Source organism: Lissotriton vulgaris, chromosome 10 (assembly GCF_964263255.1).
Source record: "Lissotriton vulgaris chromosome 10, aLisVul1.2, whole genome shotgun sequence".
Lineage (NCBI taxonomy): Eukaryota > Metazoa > Chordata > Amphibia > Caudata > Salamandridae > Lissotriton > Lissotriton vulgaris.
Window position 1 is genome coordinate 44,581,465 of NC_141698.1, and position 15,832 is coordinate 44,597,296.

At 49.7% G+C, this 15,832-nt stretch overlaps 1 protein-coding gene across 1 annotated transcript in view; it reads right to left on the reverse strand.

Moving 5' to 3' along the window:
• Positions 1-15,832, reverse strand: part of LOC147684529 (extracellular calcium-sensing receptor-like) — a 109,493-nt gene that overhangs the window by 19,862 nt on the left and 73,799 nt on the right. The window contains exon 6 of the mRNA XM_086939690.1: positions 4,866-4,989. Coding sequence (XP_086795816.1) covers positions 4,866-4,989 — 124 coding nt within the window. The remainder of the gene's footprint in view (positions 1-4,865; positions 4,990-15,832) is intronic.

The following is a 15,832-nucleotide window of genomic DNA, read 5'->3' on the forward strand; positions in this document are numbered from 1 at the left end:
TCCAAGTGCGACGGCAGAAACAGAAAACTCGGCGTTGTGGTGCGTTTGTTTATGCCCCTGACTAATGGCACAGCCTTAGTCTCTATTTCCAACCTTCGTCATCCTTGTCCTTCTGTAACCTCTATACGTCAATCACTCACGTGCTCAAAGGCTGTTCTTTGAAAAGAATAAACAAGCCATTGCTTTAGATTTCCTTTTCATTTTAAGTGTGCACAAACATGTTTTAAGACAGTTTTCTAAGCCCAAGGCATTACTGGGTCAGGCAGTTGAACACGGACAGCGCGTAGTACTCTTCCTCGGTGGGCGCACGCTCACTAGAGTTGTAATCCCCGCCTCCTAACCGAGCAAGGCCCGTGGATTCACTCGGAAGGTTTTTGGCCCCTTTCAGCTTCCCCCACTGCTGGGAAGCAGCATGGGCGAGCAGCGACGTCTGATGCAGGGCCTGGGGTGGGCCTGTCAAGGCACCCCCCGGCAGCAGGGGCCCCCGGGCCTGCAAAGCATGAACCCCCACCAGGATAACAGAGAGTGTCCCCGGAAGCAAGACATCAGTGATATTCTGCAACAGATCATGACTATTACTGACCAGAGCCTGGACGAGGCGTAAGCCAAGTGAGTGATTTCCCCGGGGTGACTCCCTGGTGCCCTCTTCAACCCTGATCCCCCCTCCCACCCTCAAATCCCGTACTGCACCTTCCTGCCCTCAACAGACTCTCTTTACTGTACTCTCTAGTCCTCATTGGTTCCCTCAACTGTACCCTCCAACCGTCACCGCCAATTGCACCCTCTAATCCTCACCTTCAACTATCACCCTGGTCCTCACTCCATTGTGCAACCCTCTCTCTGGGGCACCCTCCAAACCCGGGCTCCTTACTGAGTCATCCAACCTGGCCCTCCTTCCTCCGATGCCCCACTTGCACCTTGCCTACAGAACCCCCCTGCCGAACATCCCCCTAGATCTTGGATGACACGCCGGTCAAATAAATGCTTATTCCTCTGGGCAAGTCCCCTACCGTACTACTGTCCTCAACAGTACTACATCTCAACATCAACCAGAACATAGGGAAGCAGCAGGTCTATTGGCATGCCTATTACCCCCATGACCCGCCCCAACCACGCCATGGAGCCCTACTAAACCTCCCCTGCTAAGTTCAGAGCCTGAACGAGGCTCAGGCCAAGACAAGACCGCTCCTACACGTCGATCACAGAATGGAAGAGGCTCGGGCATTGGGAATGCTGCAGCCCCCTCTGCTGACCCCCACACCAATAACCAGAGAATGGACCTTGCTTACTCCAAGTCACTCAGAGCCTCCATGGGTCAAAGTTGGAAGGAACCACCCTCTTTCCCAATGCTCTCCTGCCGAGTTCTAAGACCCCAAAATTGGACATAGACTTGTTGAGGCGAAGCCCCCTTCAGAAGTACTCCCACCTAGATCCAGACCACAAGGGACTCAAGAGGTGAGTGCCTGCCTCTTCGCCAATTACCCCAACTTCTACTAAAACACCCCGCATCCCATGGATTGCGTACCTTCACCCAACTGTAAATCGGACTATCCCTGTACCACTGCACTGCGCTAAAACCACTGCAGTGCCAGGGACAACAGGCCATTTCATGGGTCATCTTGCCCCCTACGAGTTTTAGTTCTTACTCTCCATCACACTCATTTAGTTTACATTTTGCTGCTCCAGTTACCATTCTTCAGTTTTCAACTTGTTCACATTGTGCCTCCCGTTTCTTTTGCCCTAGTACATTGTTTTCTTTTTCTCCTAACTCCGTCTTATTTCCTTTTCATACTTTTCTCTCCAATTTATCTACTCTCTTTAACTAGTCTCCCCTTCAAATCTCTGCCTCCTTTATTGGTTCCTCTCGTGGGCACCCGCGACTTGATTTTCCTGATACGTCAATGGCCTCTTTCTATTCATTAATCCTCATTATCTCACTCCAGATTTTTTGATTTCTCATAACTTATCACTCTGGTCCCCCTTCTCTCTCCAGCTCTCCTTTACCCATTTGTTCTTTTTTTATTTTTTTGTCTTCTGTTGTTGGCTCCACTCTATTGCTAACTCGCTCTGTTATTGGCTCCCGATGTATTACCCACTCTCTTTCCTAATTTTCACTGTATGGCTCTGTCCCTGGCCTGCTCCCACTGTATAGCTCTGTCCCACTGTATGACTCTGTCCCTGGCGTGCTCCCACTGTATGGCTCTGTCCCTGGCATGCTCCCACTGTATGTCTCTGTCCCTGGCGTGCTCCCACTGTAAGGCTCTGTCCCTGGCGTGATCCCATTGTATTGCTCTGTCCCTGGCGTGCTCCCACTGTATGGGTCTGTCCTGCGTGCTCCCACTGTATGGCTCTGTCCCTGGTGTGCTCTCACTGCATGGGTCTATCACTGGAGTGCTCTCACTGTATGGGTCTGTCCCTGGCGTGCTCTCACTGTATGGCTCTGTCCCTGGCGTGCTCCCACTGTGGCGCTCTGTCCCTGGCGTGCTCCCACTGTGGCGCTCTGTCCCTGGCGTGCTCCCACCACTGTATCGCTCTGTAAATGGCGCGCTCCCACCACTGTATGGCTCTGTCCCTAGCGTGCTCCCAATGTATAGCTCTGTCCCACTGTATAGCTCTGTCCCTGGCGTGCTCCCACTGTATGGCTCTGTCCCTGGCAGGCTCCCACTGTATGTCTCTGTCCCTGGCGTGCTCCCACTGTATGGCTCTGTCCTGCGTGCTCCCACTGTATGGCTCTGTCCCTGGCGTGCTCCCACTCTATGGCTCTGTCCTGCGTGCTCCCACTGTATGGCTCTGTCCCTGGCGTGCTCCCACTGTATGGCTCTGTCCCTGGCAGGCTCCCACTGTATGTCTCTGTCCCTGGCGTGCTCCCACTGTATGGCTCTGTCCTGCGTGCTCCCACGGTATGTCTCTGTCCCTGGCGTGCTCCCACTCTATGGCTCTGTCCTGCGTGCTCCCACTGTATGGCTCTGTCCCTGGTGTGCTCTCACTGTATGGGTCTATCACTGGAGTGCTCTCACTGTATGGGTCTGTCCCTGGCGTGCTCTCACTGTATGGCTCTGTCCCCGGCGTGCTCCCACTGTGGCGCTCTGTCCCTGGTGTGCTTCCACTGTGGCGCTCTGTCCCTGGCGTGCTCCCACCACTGTATCGCTCTGTCAATGGCGCGCTCCCACCACTGTATCGCTCTGTCCCTGGCGCGCCCCTCCACTGTATCGCTCTGTCCCTGGAGCGCTACCACCATATTGGGCAGCCCTTGAGAAAGCATTAGTCATCGGTGTATTTTCAAAGGTATTGAAATTCATGTTCCATGCATGATGCCCTATAGTCACTGTATTCAGGCGTCTACAGCCACTCATTTGCAAAGAATGGAATACCACCCTTGCACCCTATTGTTTATATTATTACCCCACCATCACCACTCATCTCATTGTGCTCGGTTGCACAACTATTCGGAAACACATCCCTATTACAAAGTAGCCCAGTTATGAGGCTGTAACGAACAGCACCGTTTGTTTGTTCTTGAAGATCCCGTACAATATAATGTACAGGTAGTAGTTTGTACGTGTCAGTAGGTAAAACAAAGCAAATGCTTTCATCGACACAGGCAAAACCATTTGCATTGCTATTCAATACCATTAACAAAGCAAATGGTTTTAACCTAATCAAAGGCGAGACCTACTGCATTTTCAATGCTGGTTAGGAGGTTGATCACAGGCTTGTGCTTTCTCCTGCAGAACAGAACATTCTGGGATCTCTGTATTTTTTGTTTTGGTAGTGGTGTAATTAAATATTGTGCTGGATGATTTATGATATTGCCATCCAAATTTGCATTTATCGTTGCTCTTCTACCTTTGTATGAACTTTCTCTACATGATGCACCAATTGTTTTCACATGTATGGCACTATCTGAGTGCGAGTTCGTCTGTTACTAATATACTTTTTTTAGGTCCTTTTTATCACTCTGGTTTCTTTTTCCAGTCTACCGGAAAGGTTTAAAGGGATAGCATGGTAAGCATTCACTATGATAAAGTTGTATCATTAGTGACGGCATGTTGTTCTTCTTTATGTTTGTAGAGCATTCCCCTGAGGAAGGGCTATACAGTAGCCCGAAATGCATTGGGATTGGGAGTGTTAACGTTGAATGATACCTTTCTTGGATTATGCTCATTGAATTTGGTTTCCAAGCAACCTTTCACCACTCATGAATATAATGATTATGGATTAAAGAACTGGAGTAACCTTTCCAACATGTGGATTTAACTTTTTATGAACTAGTTTGAACCTTTAGACTTCATTGTCATTTGAGTGCTGAGCACCGGAGAGTCTTCCTCCGACTGGAGGGAGCTGTGTATTAAAGTTGTATCATTCACAGTTTCTTGACCAGATGATGTTTTATATGGACATTTGGTTCTCCCAACGACCGCTGCTGCACTGACTTTCTTCACAAGGTCTTTGACAGTAAACCCGTTTATCAATAACATTCTCAATACCTCACTATCAAGGGCTGGCATCCCCTCAGATCAGAATGTGGCAGTGGTGAAACCCCTCGAAAAAAATCTCTTGCAGATCCTGAAACACTGTCTAATCTTCACCCCATCTCACTGCTTCTAGTACTTGGCTTTTCCTGGCCCAGAGTTGCTCTTTTACTCCCTTATCTAGTCAGCCTCACTTGGTGACAGCATGCTTCATAAGTGTATAATTCATTATTTTTTATGTATCTCATACTGGGGCATTCATATTATTCTTTTTGTTTTAGTTGCTGAATAGAAATTGTTTAAAATACATCCCTCTTTTCAATTCAAAATAGGCATCTGCCCAGCTATAATTAACTGACAATGCAAGACATAGTTGTTTTCAACTGAACCTACCTGTTTGGTTGGCAATGCTGCCATCAGGACAGAGCAAACAGGTGAAACAGCACTTGGGGCGTCCTGTGATGGTGGATTTCCTGTATCCTGTAGAACAACTTTCACTGCAGACTGAGAGAGGTACCTAGAACAATGACACATGTTAAAGCATATTGAAATCACTTGAATTACCATGTCCTTCTTGGCCTTAAAATCAATTGGTCGAACTTGATACAAACTAGAGTCCATTAAACCAGCAAATCATTTGGTTTCAGAAATCCATAGACAATTGACTATTGTAGTGATTTCCATTTGAATGACTGAGAGAGAACTGAACTGGGGCAGTGATTAAGTGATTCCAAAGCAGTTTGCTCGAAATTGCATCCTTATCCAAGACGTTGTAGCTCGGGGGATAGACAAGTCTCAGAGGGGAGGATATGTGTGTCACATTTTAACATAGTAACCTTAGGGGTTGTATTTTAGAGAGGTATTCCCAGTAGATCTCTGTAAGTAAATGCCTCTTTTTGCATGATCATCCCCAAAACGATGGACTAATGCTTCTGTTTTTTCCTGAGAGTGCATTGAGGCCTGCTAACCAGACCTCAGTGCCAGTGTTCTTACCCATTCCAAAACGTATATTGAATTGTCTACCACCAGTTGGCAGTAGCTGACTTACTTATAAATCCATAGTGTACGGTACTAAGTGCATCCAAGGTATGTAAGTTAGAATGTCCACCCAGAGCTGCAGCACTGATTGTGCCACCCTGCACGCAACAATATGCGAATGGCATCTAGCCTGCCATCGCAGCCTGGAACAGTAGTTTTGCAAGTGCTTGTTCAACTTTGCCATTTAAGCCAATGACAAAGCCCCCACTTCCTGTAACCATATATAGAAGTCTCCCCCTAGCAAGGCCTCTTGAGCCCTAAGGCAGGGAGCTGTATATTATTAAGTAGAACGTCTTTAATAGATACTTCCAAATTATAGTTTTTACTGTGGAAAGGTTAGTAACCCCATTGGCCAATACAGAGTTATAGGCTCACATCTCAGTCAAACGTAATGTCAAATGCAAGTATAAGCAATATTTAGAAAGTTGCCACTCTGTTATCCAGGTAATCCTGTGGCTTGTTGCAGTTCCTGGCCACCAGACAGCCTTCTACCATCCTTGGGGGTATTGTGCATGACTTCCAGGCCCAGGAACAATAGAGGCTTGTTACCTCCCCCATGCAGGAAGCCAAACAGGGTGTTGGCCCAAAGGCGAGCTTCAATGGGAAAGCTGCCTTTGGTGACAAAATGGTGATCATACTCATATAGGGCTGCTTCTTTGTTCAGGTAGATGGGCTGGAAGCAGGAACAGAGAGGGGAAACCAGTTGCCAAACCATTTCATCCATGGTTGTGACCACGCGCCTAACATCCAAGGAAGGGTTCAGACATCTTGAACATGAGCAGAATAGTGCACTCTGCCAGATAGTGCTTGTGAGAAGTTGGCCTGATATGTAGTGTTTCCAATTCTGGAACCACTGGTTATCAGTCCAAACAAACCCCAAAGATGTCAGGTTGTAAGTCAACCTTGTAGACAAGCTATCCTAGTGGTAGCATGGACTAAGCAGCCTTAAAGGCTTAACTTAAGAGGTCGTGTTAAGCGAGCTTGTTTTACCACATACAATCCTGTAATCAAATGAAAGGACACCACACAAGTATATATTATAAAAATATATGTATTTATTACTAAATTACTCCCCAGTACTCTTTATGAGGAAAGGGGCACAAGCGTTAAATCAAAAGCACTGTTAAACATATAAAGTTGGCACAATTATGGCTGAGGGCGGGGGGGCCACTCAGACCATATACTAAAAAAGTGGTATAAGTAACAATTTACGAACAATGGTTAGGCCTAGGGCCTAGAGATTCGCTGGGAGCAGTCAGGACAAGCAATGAAGAAGTCGGGAGTAGCCCACAGGAGACGGGTGCAGCACGGAAAGTGCGGCGCGCACCAATGCACTGTCAATGGTGCGTAAAAGTTAGTTAAAGTGAATTAAATGATACTTCCGCTGAACCTAGGAACACAAAACTTTAGACACAGACCCTAGAGGTGTGTACCAGTGTAAGGACACCGGCGTTGCAAAGTTACCTCACCCACAGGCCGTGGGTGCACAGGGTCGAAGTGGCGTCGGGTTTGGTCACGCAGGTTCTGGGTGCTTGGAGCTGTTGCAGCTGCAGGCGCTGTGAAGCAGAAGTGTCCGGTGCGATCCAAGGGTGGATCGATGTAGAAAAGTACCTGAAAGCAGAGGGGACAGAGTCTGGGTCACTCAGCAGTGACCAGGGTGGAACCAGGACGGAACCAGGCAATGTCGGGCGCAATCAGGCGGTTGTCGATAGGCTTCTCTCCGCTGTCACGTGGGCTCTGGGGCATCTGCGACGTCCAGGAGCAGGTCACGATCTGTCCCACGTAGGCTCTCGCCGTCAGCACCGTCGGCTTGAAGATTGTAGCAAACAGCACTTGGCAAAAGCAATCCACGCGGAACCGGGAGATTGCTTATCACTCGAACCAGGAGGGTCAGAGTGGGTGCTCCTTTTCACAGGAGCTGGTGCAGATCTGGAGCAACCAGAAAAGCAAGTCGTATTTCGTAGTTCGTCGGCACAGGGGCCACAAGCCAGCTGGCAAGTGACCGGGCCAACGCGTCGAGCGCACACAAGCAGAAGGGCCCCACGCAGCACTCAGCGAGTGTGGAGGGGTGAGCTTTGGTGCAAGTGGAGCTCGGGGCTGGGGCTTCTCAAACCCCGGTGTACAGCTTCGAGGGTCACTCGTGGGCTGCACGGTCAGCGTCTCGTGGCCTTTTCAAGATGGCGTGCCCCACGCTTCCGGTCGCCTCCACGGGTCTCAGCTCTGCAGGGACTGTGGATCGGGCAGGTAGAAAGCAGGCAAGCTTGATCTCGTCGATCTCTGTCGCTCGAGTTCCGGCGGGAACTGCAACAAAGCAAGGGTCGAGGGCTGGATGGTGCCTGTTTGCACAGGGTGGTCACTCCTTGACCACAAGGGAGATTCTTCAGTCTTCTCACGTCGTGTAGAAAGTCGAAGGGTCCAGATTTCGTTTCTTATGTTTCTTCAGGATGATCTGAGGTCCGTTGGGACTGCTCCCCCTCTTATTCGAATCTAGGGGGTTGGACATCCTGCTAGGTCCCCTCCTATGGGTGGGACCCAGGAAGGGGGTGGTTACACCCCTCTCCTTTGATCCTGGCCGCGCTGGGACAGGGGCTGGGAGGCCCCAGAACCGGTTTGGCCGGATCCTGCCAGGGGCAGCCTTGTGCTCCCCAGGCAGTGTCTGGTTTCATTGAAACCTCCCTACTCCAATCCACTATCTCCTGTCTGGGGTGGTTTGACACCGCCCTGTGACAGGAAACTCTTTGTCCAGGCCTCCTCTGCCGGGTTTCGGTCAGCAGCAGGAGGTCAGACCCGTGTCTGTGGCAGGGGCATCCATTTTGTGGATCTGAGGCTCATTTTAAATCAACCGCGTTTCAGTAAAGTAACATGTCTTCTCCCTCTAGAAGGGTGGAATGCTATCCCCGTCGCCAGAACTGGCGAGGGGATAGTATTCCAATTCGTATGACACCTTACACGACATGTTTTGATAAAGCCAAAACAAAGTTGCTATATAACCGCGAGGATTATAATGCGCTTAAGAGTATATGGTATGGCATTATCCCGGATCAGCTTAGGGAGTTGTTCCCGTCAGCTGCAGACAGGCTCAGCTCATGCCAGAGCACCATCTCACATAAAACCACGCACTCTGCCTCCAGGATTGATGAGGCCTTCCATAGGAGTGGCTTACAGGCTATATATGTGTCCAGATATAGGTTTAGATATAGGTATACTATATCTAAGCAAGGGGTGATTACACCCACTTGCCCCAGCTGAGTGATCAGCCAGTTGTGTCAATTTAGATAGCCAGCCAGGGGTGGCAAAAGATATGCTGCAGCCCCTGGTAGGCCTTGGATGCACCTATGCCCTGGGCACCTATAGTGCTCTGTACAGGGGCTGATAAGGTGACCCAAGCCAATCTAGTTATGCACCTAGGGTACATGGAATCCATTTTACAGAGAGAGCAGATAGCCTGGGGCCCTGATTAGCAGGGAACCAGGCCAACTAAGTCGAAAACCAGCTAAACACAGGGCAAAAAATCTGGGGTAACCATAGTCAGGTAGCCACCTTCCTACATAACCCCCCCCCACACGAAAGGAGATAAGGCTATCCTTGGCCAGGTAAGCCTTTATTGCCTGAGTGGCCATATAAGGAAGTACCTGCACTAGCATGGGTACCCCCTGTCTCATGGTCCACTAAGCAGTCCCTCACCCTAGGGGTATTAGAGGGTCTCCACCATAGGGAATCACTACCTTGGGTGTGTTTATGCAAAGTTAAAGGCTGGTTTGGATATGGAGTATTGAAGTGAGGCTCCACTATTTTTGGGCTCAACTTCCTCCAATTATCTTCCACCATATGTGCCTTTCTTTCTTCAACTGAGTTGCACTGAGCTCTCAGGGTCAACCTCTGGCTACCTAAAGCTGGAGGCTGGGTCCCTCTGTTTGGCTTGCTGGAGGGACAGTTCAGGTTTGGGCCCTTTGGGTCCCAGGTTTGGCTGTGCCCAACAGAATCCATCTGTGGGAGGTCCCTAACTGTTTTTAAGGGGGCTCCCTCAGGAGTTTTTAAAGTTTTCACCTTACTAGGCCTACTAGTTTTGGTGCCCCTAATCTGTTGATGGGGGTGCTTTATTTGACAGGGGGCCCTCTGGGTCTCACTGTCCTTCTTGTCCTCTGCAGCCCTGGGCTGACTGAGGCAAGGTAGAGAGGGGCAGGTTACCTGCTCCAGACTGGATCCCACCTGAGAAGGGTCCACTGCCATCAGAGGCTCTGTCAGGCCAGGCCTAACAACCTCTGGGGCAGTTCCTTCATCAGGGGTAAGATCAGTTCCCTGAGGAGGCTGATCCTGTCCTACTGTCTGGTGAGGGGGAGATTTCTCTTCCTCCTCCATGCTCTCAGTTTGGGTGGAGTGATCCATCATTTCAGGCTTCACAACACACATATCTGTTTGAGTTTGGGCTGTGGCCATCACAGCCCCACCAACCTTTTCAGGAGGAGACTCAGTTTGGGTTTCTGCTGTTATCATAACAGCTTTGCTATTCTGTCTGGGAAGAGCTTCTGGTAAAGATGGGGCAGAGAGTTGCTCAGCCCTACCAACCTTTTCAGGAAGGACATCTTGAATTGGGGCCATAGCCAGTACAGCCCCACTAACCTTTCCATTGGAATTTACCATTCTAGAATGGATTTCCTGTTCAACCTCAGCCCAGGCTGAGATTTCCAAATCATTACCCAGTAGACAGTCTACAGGCAAGTTTGGTGACACCGCCACTCTCTTTGGGCCAATGACACCTCCCCAGCTGAGACTTACTACTGCCATTGGATGATTTGTTTGGATACCATCAATGTTTGTTACCTGGTATGTGGCACCTGGTAAAAGTTGCTTAGAGGGGACTATACAGTCAGCCACCATGGTGATGCTAGCCCCTGTGTCTCTAAAAGCTTCCACTTTCAAACCATTGATGATGGGTTCCTGCCTATATTTGCTCAAGGTATTTGGGCAAACAGAGAAGTTGGCAAACCCCATGCCAGTCTCATAGACAAGATCATTTGGGGATGGGGACCTGGATAGGCCAGGGTCCCCTTGGGCTCCAAAAGTAAACCCACCCAGATTCCTGGGTGTGCTCCCACTTCCTGGGGGATTACTGCTGACAGTAACAGGAGGTGTTGGAGCTGGCTTTGGAGGTATGTTTTCTTTATTGCCATTCTTGGGACAACAGCTGTCTGTTTTGTAATGCCCAACCTGTTTACAGGCATGGCAATAAGGCTTTTTCTCTGTTGAAGAAGTGTCTTGGGACCCACCCCCCTTCTTGGAGTTTTGGGGCCCTGGGGAAGTGTTTTCTTTACTTTTATCCCCACCCTTATCTTGAGGCTTGGTAGACTCCTTCTTCTGGTTATTGTCCTGATTCTTAGGCCTAATCCTGGTTCTGACCCATTTATCTGCCCTCTTTCCCAATTCTTGGGGAGAGGTCAAATCTGAGTCTACCAGGTGCTGGTGTAAGAGCTGGTTCTGACAATTACTAAGGATCTGCTCCCTCATAATCAAATTATACAATCCTGTAAAGTCATGTACTTTGCTGCCATTCAGCCAACCCTCCAGAGCCTTAGTTGCACAATCAACAAAATCAGTCCAGTCCTGAGTCTGTGTCTTCTGGGTATCTCTGAACTTTAACCTGTACTGTTCAGTGGTTAAGCCAAACCCATCTATCAGAACACTCTTCAGGACTTTGTAATTGCTGGCATCCTCATGTCTGACAGTGAGGAGCCTGTCCCTCCCTTTCTCTGAAAAGGAGTACCATAAGATTGCTGCCCACTGTTCCTCAGGAACCTGCTGTACCATGCAGGCTCTCTCCAGAGCAGTCATCCATTTGTGGATGTCATCCCCTTCCTGATAGGGGGGCACAATCTTTGTCAGGTTTCTACTATCATAGGACCTGGGTTTCTCTTTAGGAATTTTGCTGCCACCAGTGGCATCTAAGCCACACAATTTTTTCTCTCTTGCTAAAGCAAGTTTAGCTTGAGCCAAGGCTACCTCTTCCCTTTCTATTTGGAGTTGGACAGCCCTCATCCTGGCCCTATGCTCTTTTCTCTGGGAGGAAGTCATTCCTCTTTGAGATTCTCTTGAGGCACTAGAAAGGTGAGAGTCCCTTGACAGAGATCTCTCCCTTCTATTACCTGGGAGAATTTGGTTATGAGATCTGGAGTGGTGCTGGCCCCCTCCATTCCCATGTAGGTCCAAGTTGGCCTGGTTAAGCCTGGCAACCTGTACCTGGTTTCCCACCTGATCCTGATCTTCAGGCTCTTCTACATCAGAGCCTTCCTCTGGGTCTTCCTCTTCCTCCTCTATTCCTTCTTGAAGATCCTCATTCTCAGGGGAGTTTATCCCTTCCTCTGTTTCTAAGGGAGTCTGACTCACCTTATCTAGGTCATCCTTTTCTAGGAGAGCTACTAGGGAAGGAATGGTAGGGCCTCTGCCCTTTTTTAGCCCCCTGGCTGTGCACAAGGCACTCAGGTCTTTGTGGCTAAGGTTGTCATATCTGGATGTTGTCCCTATAGGATCAACTATTACAGGAGCAGAGCCTGAGGCTCTTTCTGTATCAGACATGACTGCTAGTGAGGTGTAAGTGGTGCACTTACCTACACTAAGTGGTTTCCTACTGTACCTTGCTAGTGAGTTGTAGTCAGGGTGTGCTAATCCCTTTAATCTACAACTACTAAGTTCAGTAGAACTTAATATGCTAAGCTTTTGATTTATATGTACCTAGAGGTACTTGATGTGATCTTTCAATTTGATAAAGATTGCAATGGTAAAACAAACAGCAAGCTCAAATCCGCACCGCTGCACACCAATGTGAGAAGTTGGCCTGATATGTAGTGTTTCCAATTCTGGAACCACTGGTTATCAGTCCAAACAAACCCCAAAGATGTCAGGTTGTAAGTCAACCTTGTAGACAAGCTATCCTAGTGGTAGCATGGACTAAGCAGCCTTAAAGGCTTAACTTAAGAGGTCGTGTTAAGCGAGCTTGTTTTACCACATACAATCCTGTAATCAAATGAAAGGACACCACACAAGTATATATTATAAAAATATATGTATTTATTACTAAATTACTCCCCAGTACTCTTTATGAGGAAAGGGGCACAAGCGTTAAATCAAAAGCACTGTTAAACATATAAAGTTGGCACAATTATGGCTGAGGGCGGGGGGGCCACTCAGACCATATACTAAAAAAGTGGTATAAGTAACAATTTACGAACAATGGTTAGGCCTAGGGCCTAGAGATTCGCTGGGAGCAGTCAGGACAAGCAATGAAGAAGTCGGGAGTAGCCCACAGGAGACGGGTGCAGCACGGAAAGTGCGGCGCGCACCAATGCACTGTCAATGGTGCGTAAAAGTTAGTTAAAGTGAATTAAATGATACTTCCGCTGAACCTAGGAACACAAAACTTTAGACACAGACCCTAGAGGTGTGTACCAGTGTAAGGACACCGGCGTTGCAAAGTTACCTCACCCACAGGCCGTGGGTGCACAGGGTCGAAGTGGCGTCGGGTTTGGTCACGCAGGTTCTGGGTGCTTGGAGCTGTTGCAGCTGCAGGCGCTGTGAAGCAGAAGTGTCCGGTGCGATCCAAGGGTGGATCGATGTAGAAAAGTACCTGAAAGCAGAGGGGACAGAGTCTGGGTCACTCAGCAGTGACCAGGGTGGAACCAGGACGGAACCAGGCAATGTCGGGCGCAATCAGGCGGTTGTCGATAGGCTTCTCTCCGCTGTCACGTGGGCTCTGGGGCATCTGCGACGTCCAGGAGCAGGTCACGATCTGTCCCACGTAGGCTCTCGCCGTCAGCACCGTCGGCTTGAAGATTGTAGCAAACAGCACTTGGCAAAAGCAATCCACGCGGAACCGGGAGATTGCTTATCACTCGAACCAGGAGGGTCAGAGTGGGTGCTCCTTTTCACAGGAGCTGGTGCAGATCTGGAGCAACCAGAAAAGCAAGTCGTATTTCGTAGTTCGTCGGCACAGGGGCCACAAGCCAGCTGGCAAGTGACCGGGCCAACGCGTCGAGCGCACACAAGCAGAAGGGCCCCACGCAGCACTCAGCGAGTGTGGAGGGGTGAGCTTTGGTGCAAGTGGAGCTCGGGGCTGGGGCTTCTCAAACCCCGGTGTACAGCTTCGAGGGTCACTCGTGGGCTGCACGGTCAGCGTCTCGTGGCCTTTTCAAGATGGCGTGCCCCACGCTTCCGGTCGCCTCCACGGGTCTCAGCTCTGCAGGGACTGTGGATCGGGCAGGTAGAAAGCAGGCAAGCTTGATCTCGTTGATCTCTGTCGCTCGAGTTCCGGCGGGAACTGCAACAAAGCAAGGGTCGAGGGCTGGATGGTGCCTGTTTGCACAGGGTGGTCACTCCTTGACCACAAGGGAGATTCTTCAGTCTTCTCACGTCGTGTAGAAAGTCGAAGGGTCCAGATTTCGTTTCTTATGTTTCTTCAGGATGATCTGAGGTCCGTTGGGACTGCTCCCCCTCTTATTCGAATCTAGGGGGTTGGACATCCTGCTAGGTCCCCTCCTATGGGTGGGACCCAGGAAGGGGGTGGTTACACCCCTCTCCTTTGATCCTGGCCGCGCTGGGACAGGGGCTGGGAGGCCCCAGAACCGGTTTGGCCGGATCCTGCCAGGGGCAGCCTTGTGCTCCCCAGGCAGTGTCTGGTTTCATTGAAACCTCCCTACTCCAATCCACTATCTCCTGTCTGGGGTGGTTTGACACCGCCCTGTGACAGGAAACTCTTTGTCCAGGCCTCCTCTGCCGGGTTTCGGTCAGCAGCAGGAGGTCAGACCCGTGTCTGTGGCAGGGGCATCCATTTTGTGGATCTGAGGCTCATTTTAAATCAACCGCGTTTCAGTAAAGTAACATGTCTTCTCCCTCTAGAAGGGTGGAATGCTATCCCCGTCGCCAGAACTGGCGAGGGGATAGTATTCCAATTCGTATGACACCTTACACGACATGTTTTGATAAAGCCAAACCAAAGTTGCTATATAACCGCGAGGATTATAATGCGCTTAAGAGTATATGGTATGGCATTATCCCGGATCAGCTTAGGGAGTTGTTCCCGTCAGCTGCAGACAGGCTCAGCTCATGCCAGAGCACCATCTCACATAAAACCACGCACTCTGCCTCCAGGATTGATGAGGCCTTCCATAGGAGTGGCTTACAGGCTATATATGTGTCCAGATATAGGTTTAGATATAGGTATACTATATCTAAGCAAGGGGTGATTACACCCACTTGCCCCAGCTGAGTGATCAGCCAGTTGTGTCAATTTAGATAGCCAGCCAGGGGTGGCAAAAGATATGCTGCAGCCCCTGGTAGGCCTTGGATGCACCTATGCCCTGGGCACCTATAGTGCTCTGTACAGGGGCTGATAAGGTGACCCAAGCCAATCTAGTTATGCACCTAGGGTACATGGAATCCATTTTACAGAGAGAGCAGATAGCCTGGGGCCCTGATTAGCAGGGAACCAGGCCAACTAAGTCGAAAACCAGCTAAACACAGGGCAAAAAATCTGGGGTAACCATAGTCAGGTAGCCACCTTCCTACAGTGCTCTCTATCACACATAGCCGTAAATGGTCATTAGGGTGGGAGGGATCCTGGTAGCACATTGGCTAGTGATTGCATCATCATCCAGGGCCCTTTAGGGGCATACACGTGGCACCCATGGCTCCCTGAACCTCAGATAGCAAATAGAGGGGAGAGAGGACTGAAGAAGGATTGCTTTGCTGACCTATGGACCGGACATGAGAGGTTGCGCCAACCTCTGGAATGCACATGCTGCTCCTATGGCTAGCAAAGAGAGGGCTGTGGTGCCTGGCTCAAGGAAAAGTTGCTCCTTAGTCCCCAATTCCAAGGGCCAATAGGCTGAGCCTCTGTTCCAGCACCAGAGCTACAAAAGCAGAAGTGGCCCATCCTGGCCTGTCAATAGCCACTCGCAATCAATTGACACTGACAGCTGACGTGCAGCCAAGCAGGCCTCTACTATGGACTCATAGGTTGCACCTGTTTCTGTGGACTTGGGAGAGTTGTAAGAGTGTGATTTGGTTGCCAAAGACGGATATAAGCCCTCACCAAAGGCTATCACTGGACACGCTGTGACCAGATATCGGTAGCCTAGCCGATGTTGGGTCTCAACTAGCTCGATGGGGATTTCAATGGATTCTGACCCCTTTAGCCAAAGTCACCTCACCTTATCTGTGGACAGAGGAAATAACTGCAGGGAGGCCCCCATCGACTGCACAGCACATAGGGTATGTTTCTAGATCCTCAGCGTTCTGCATACTCAGCAGTAGGGCCACTCAATTGAAGTCTA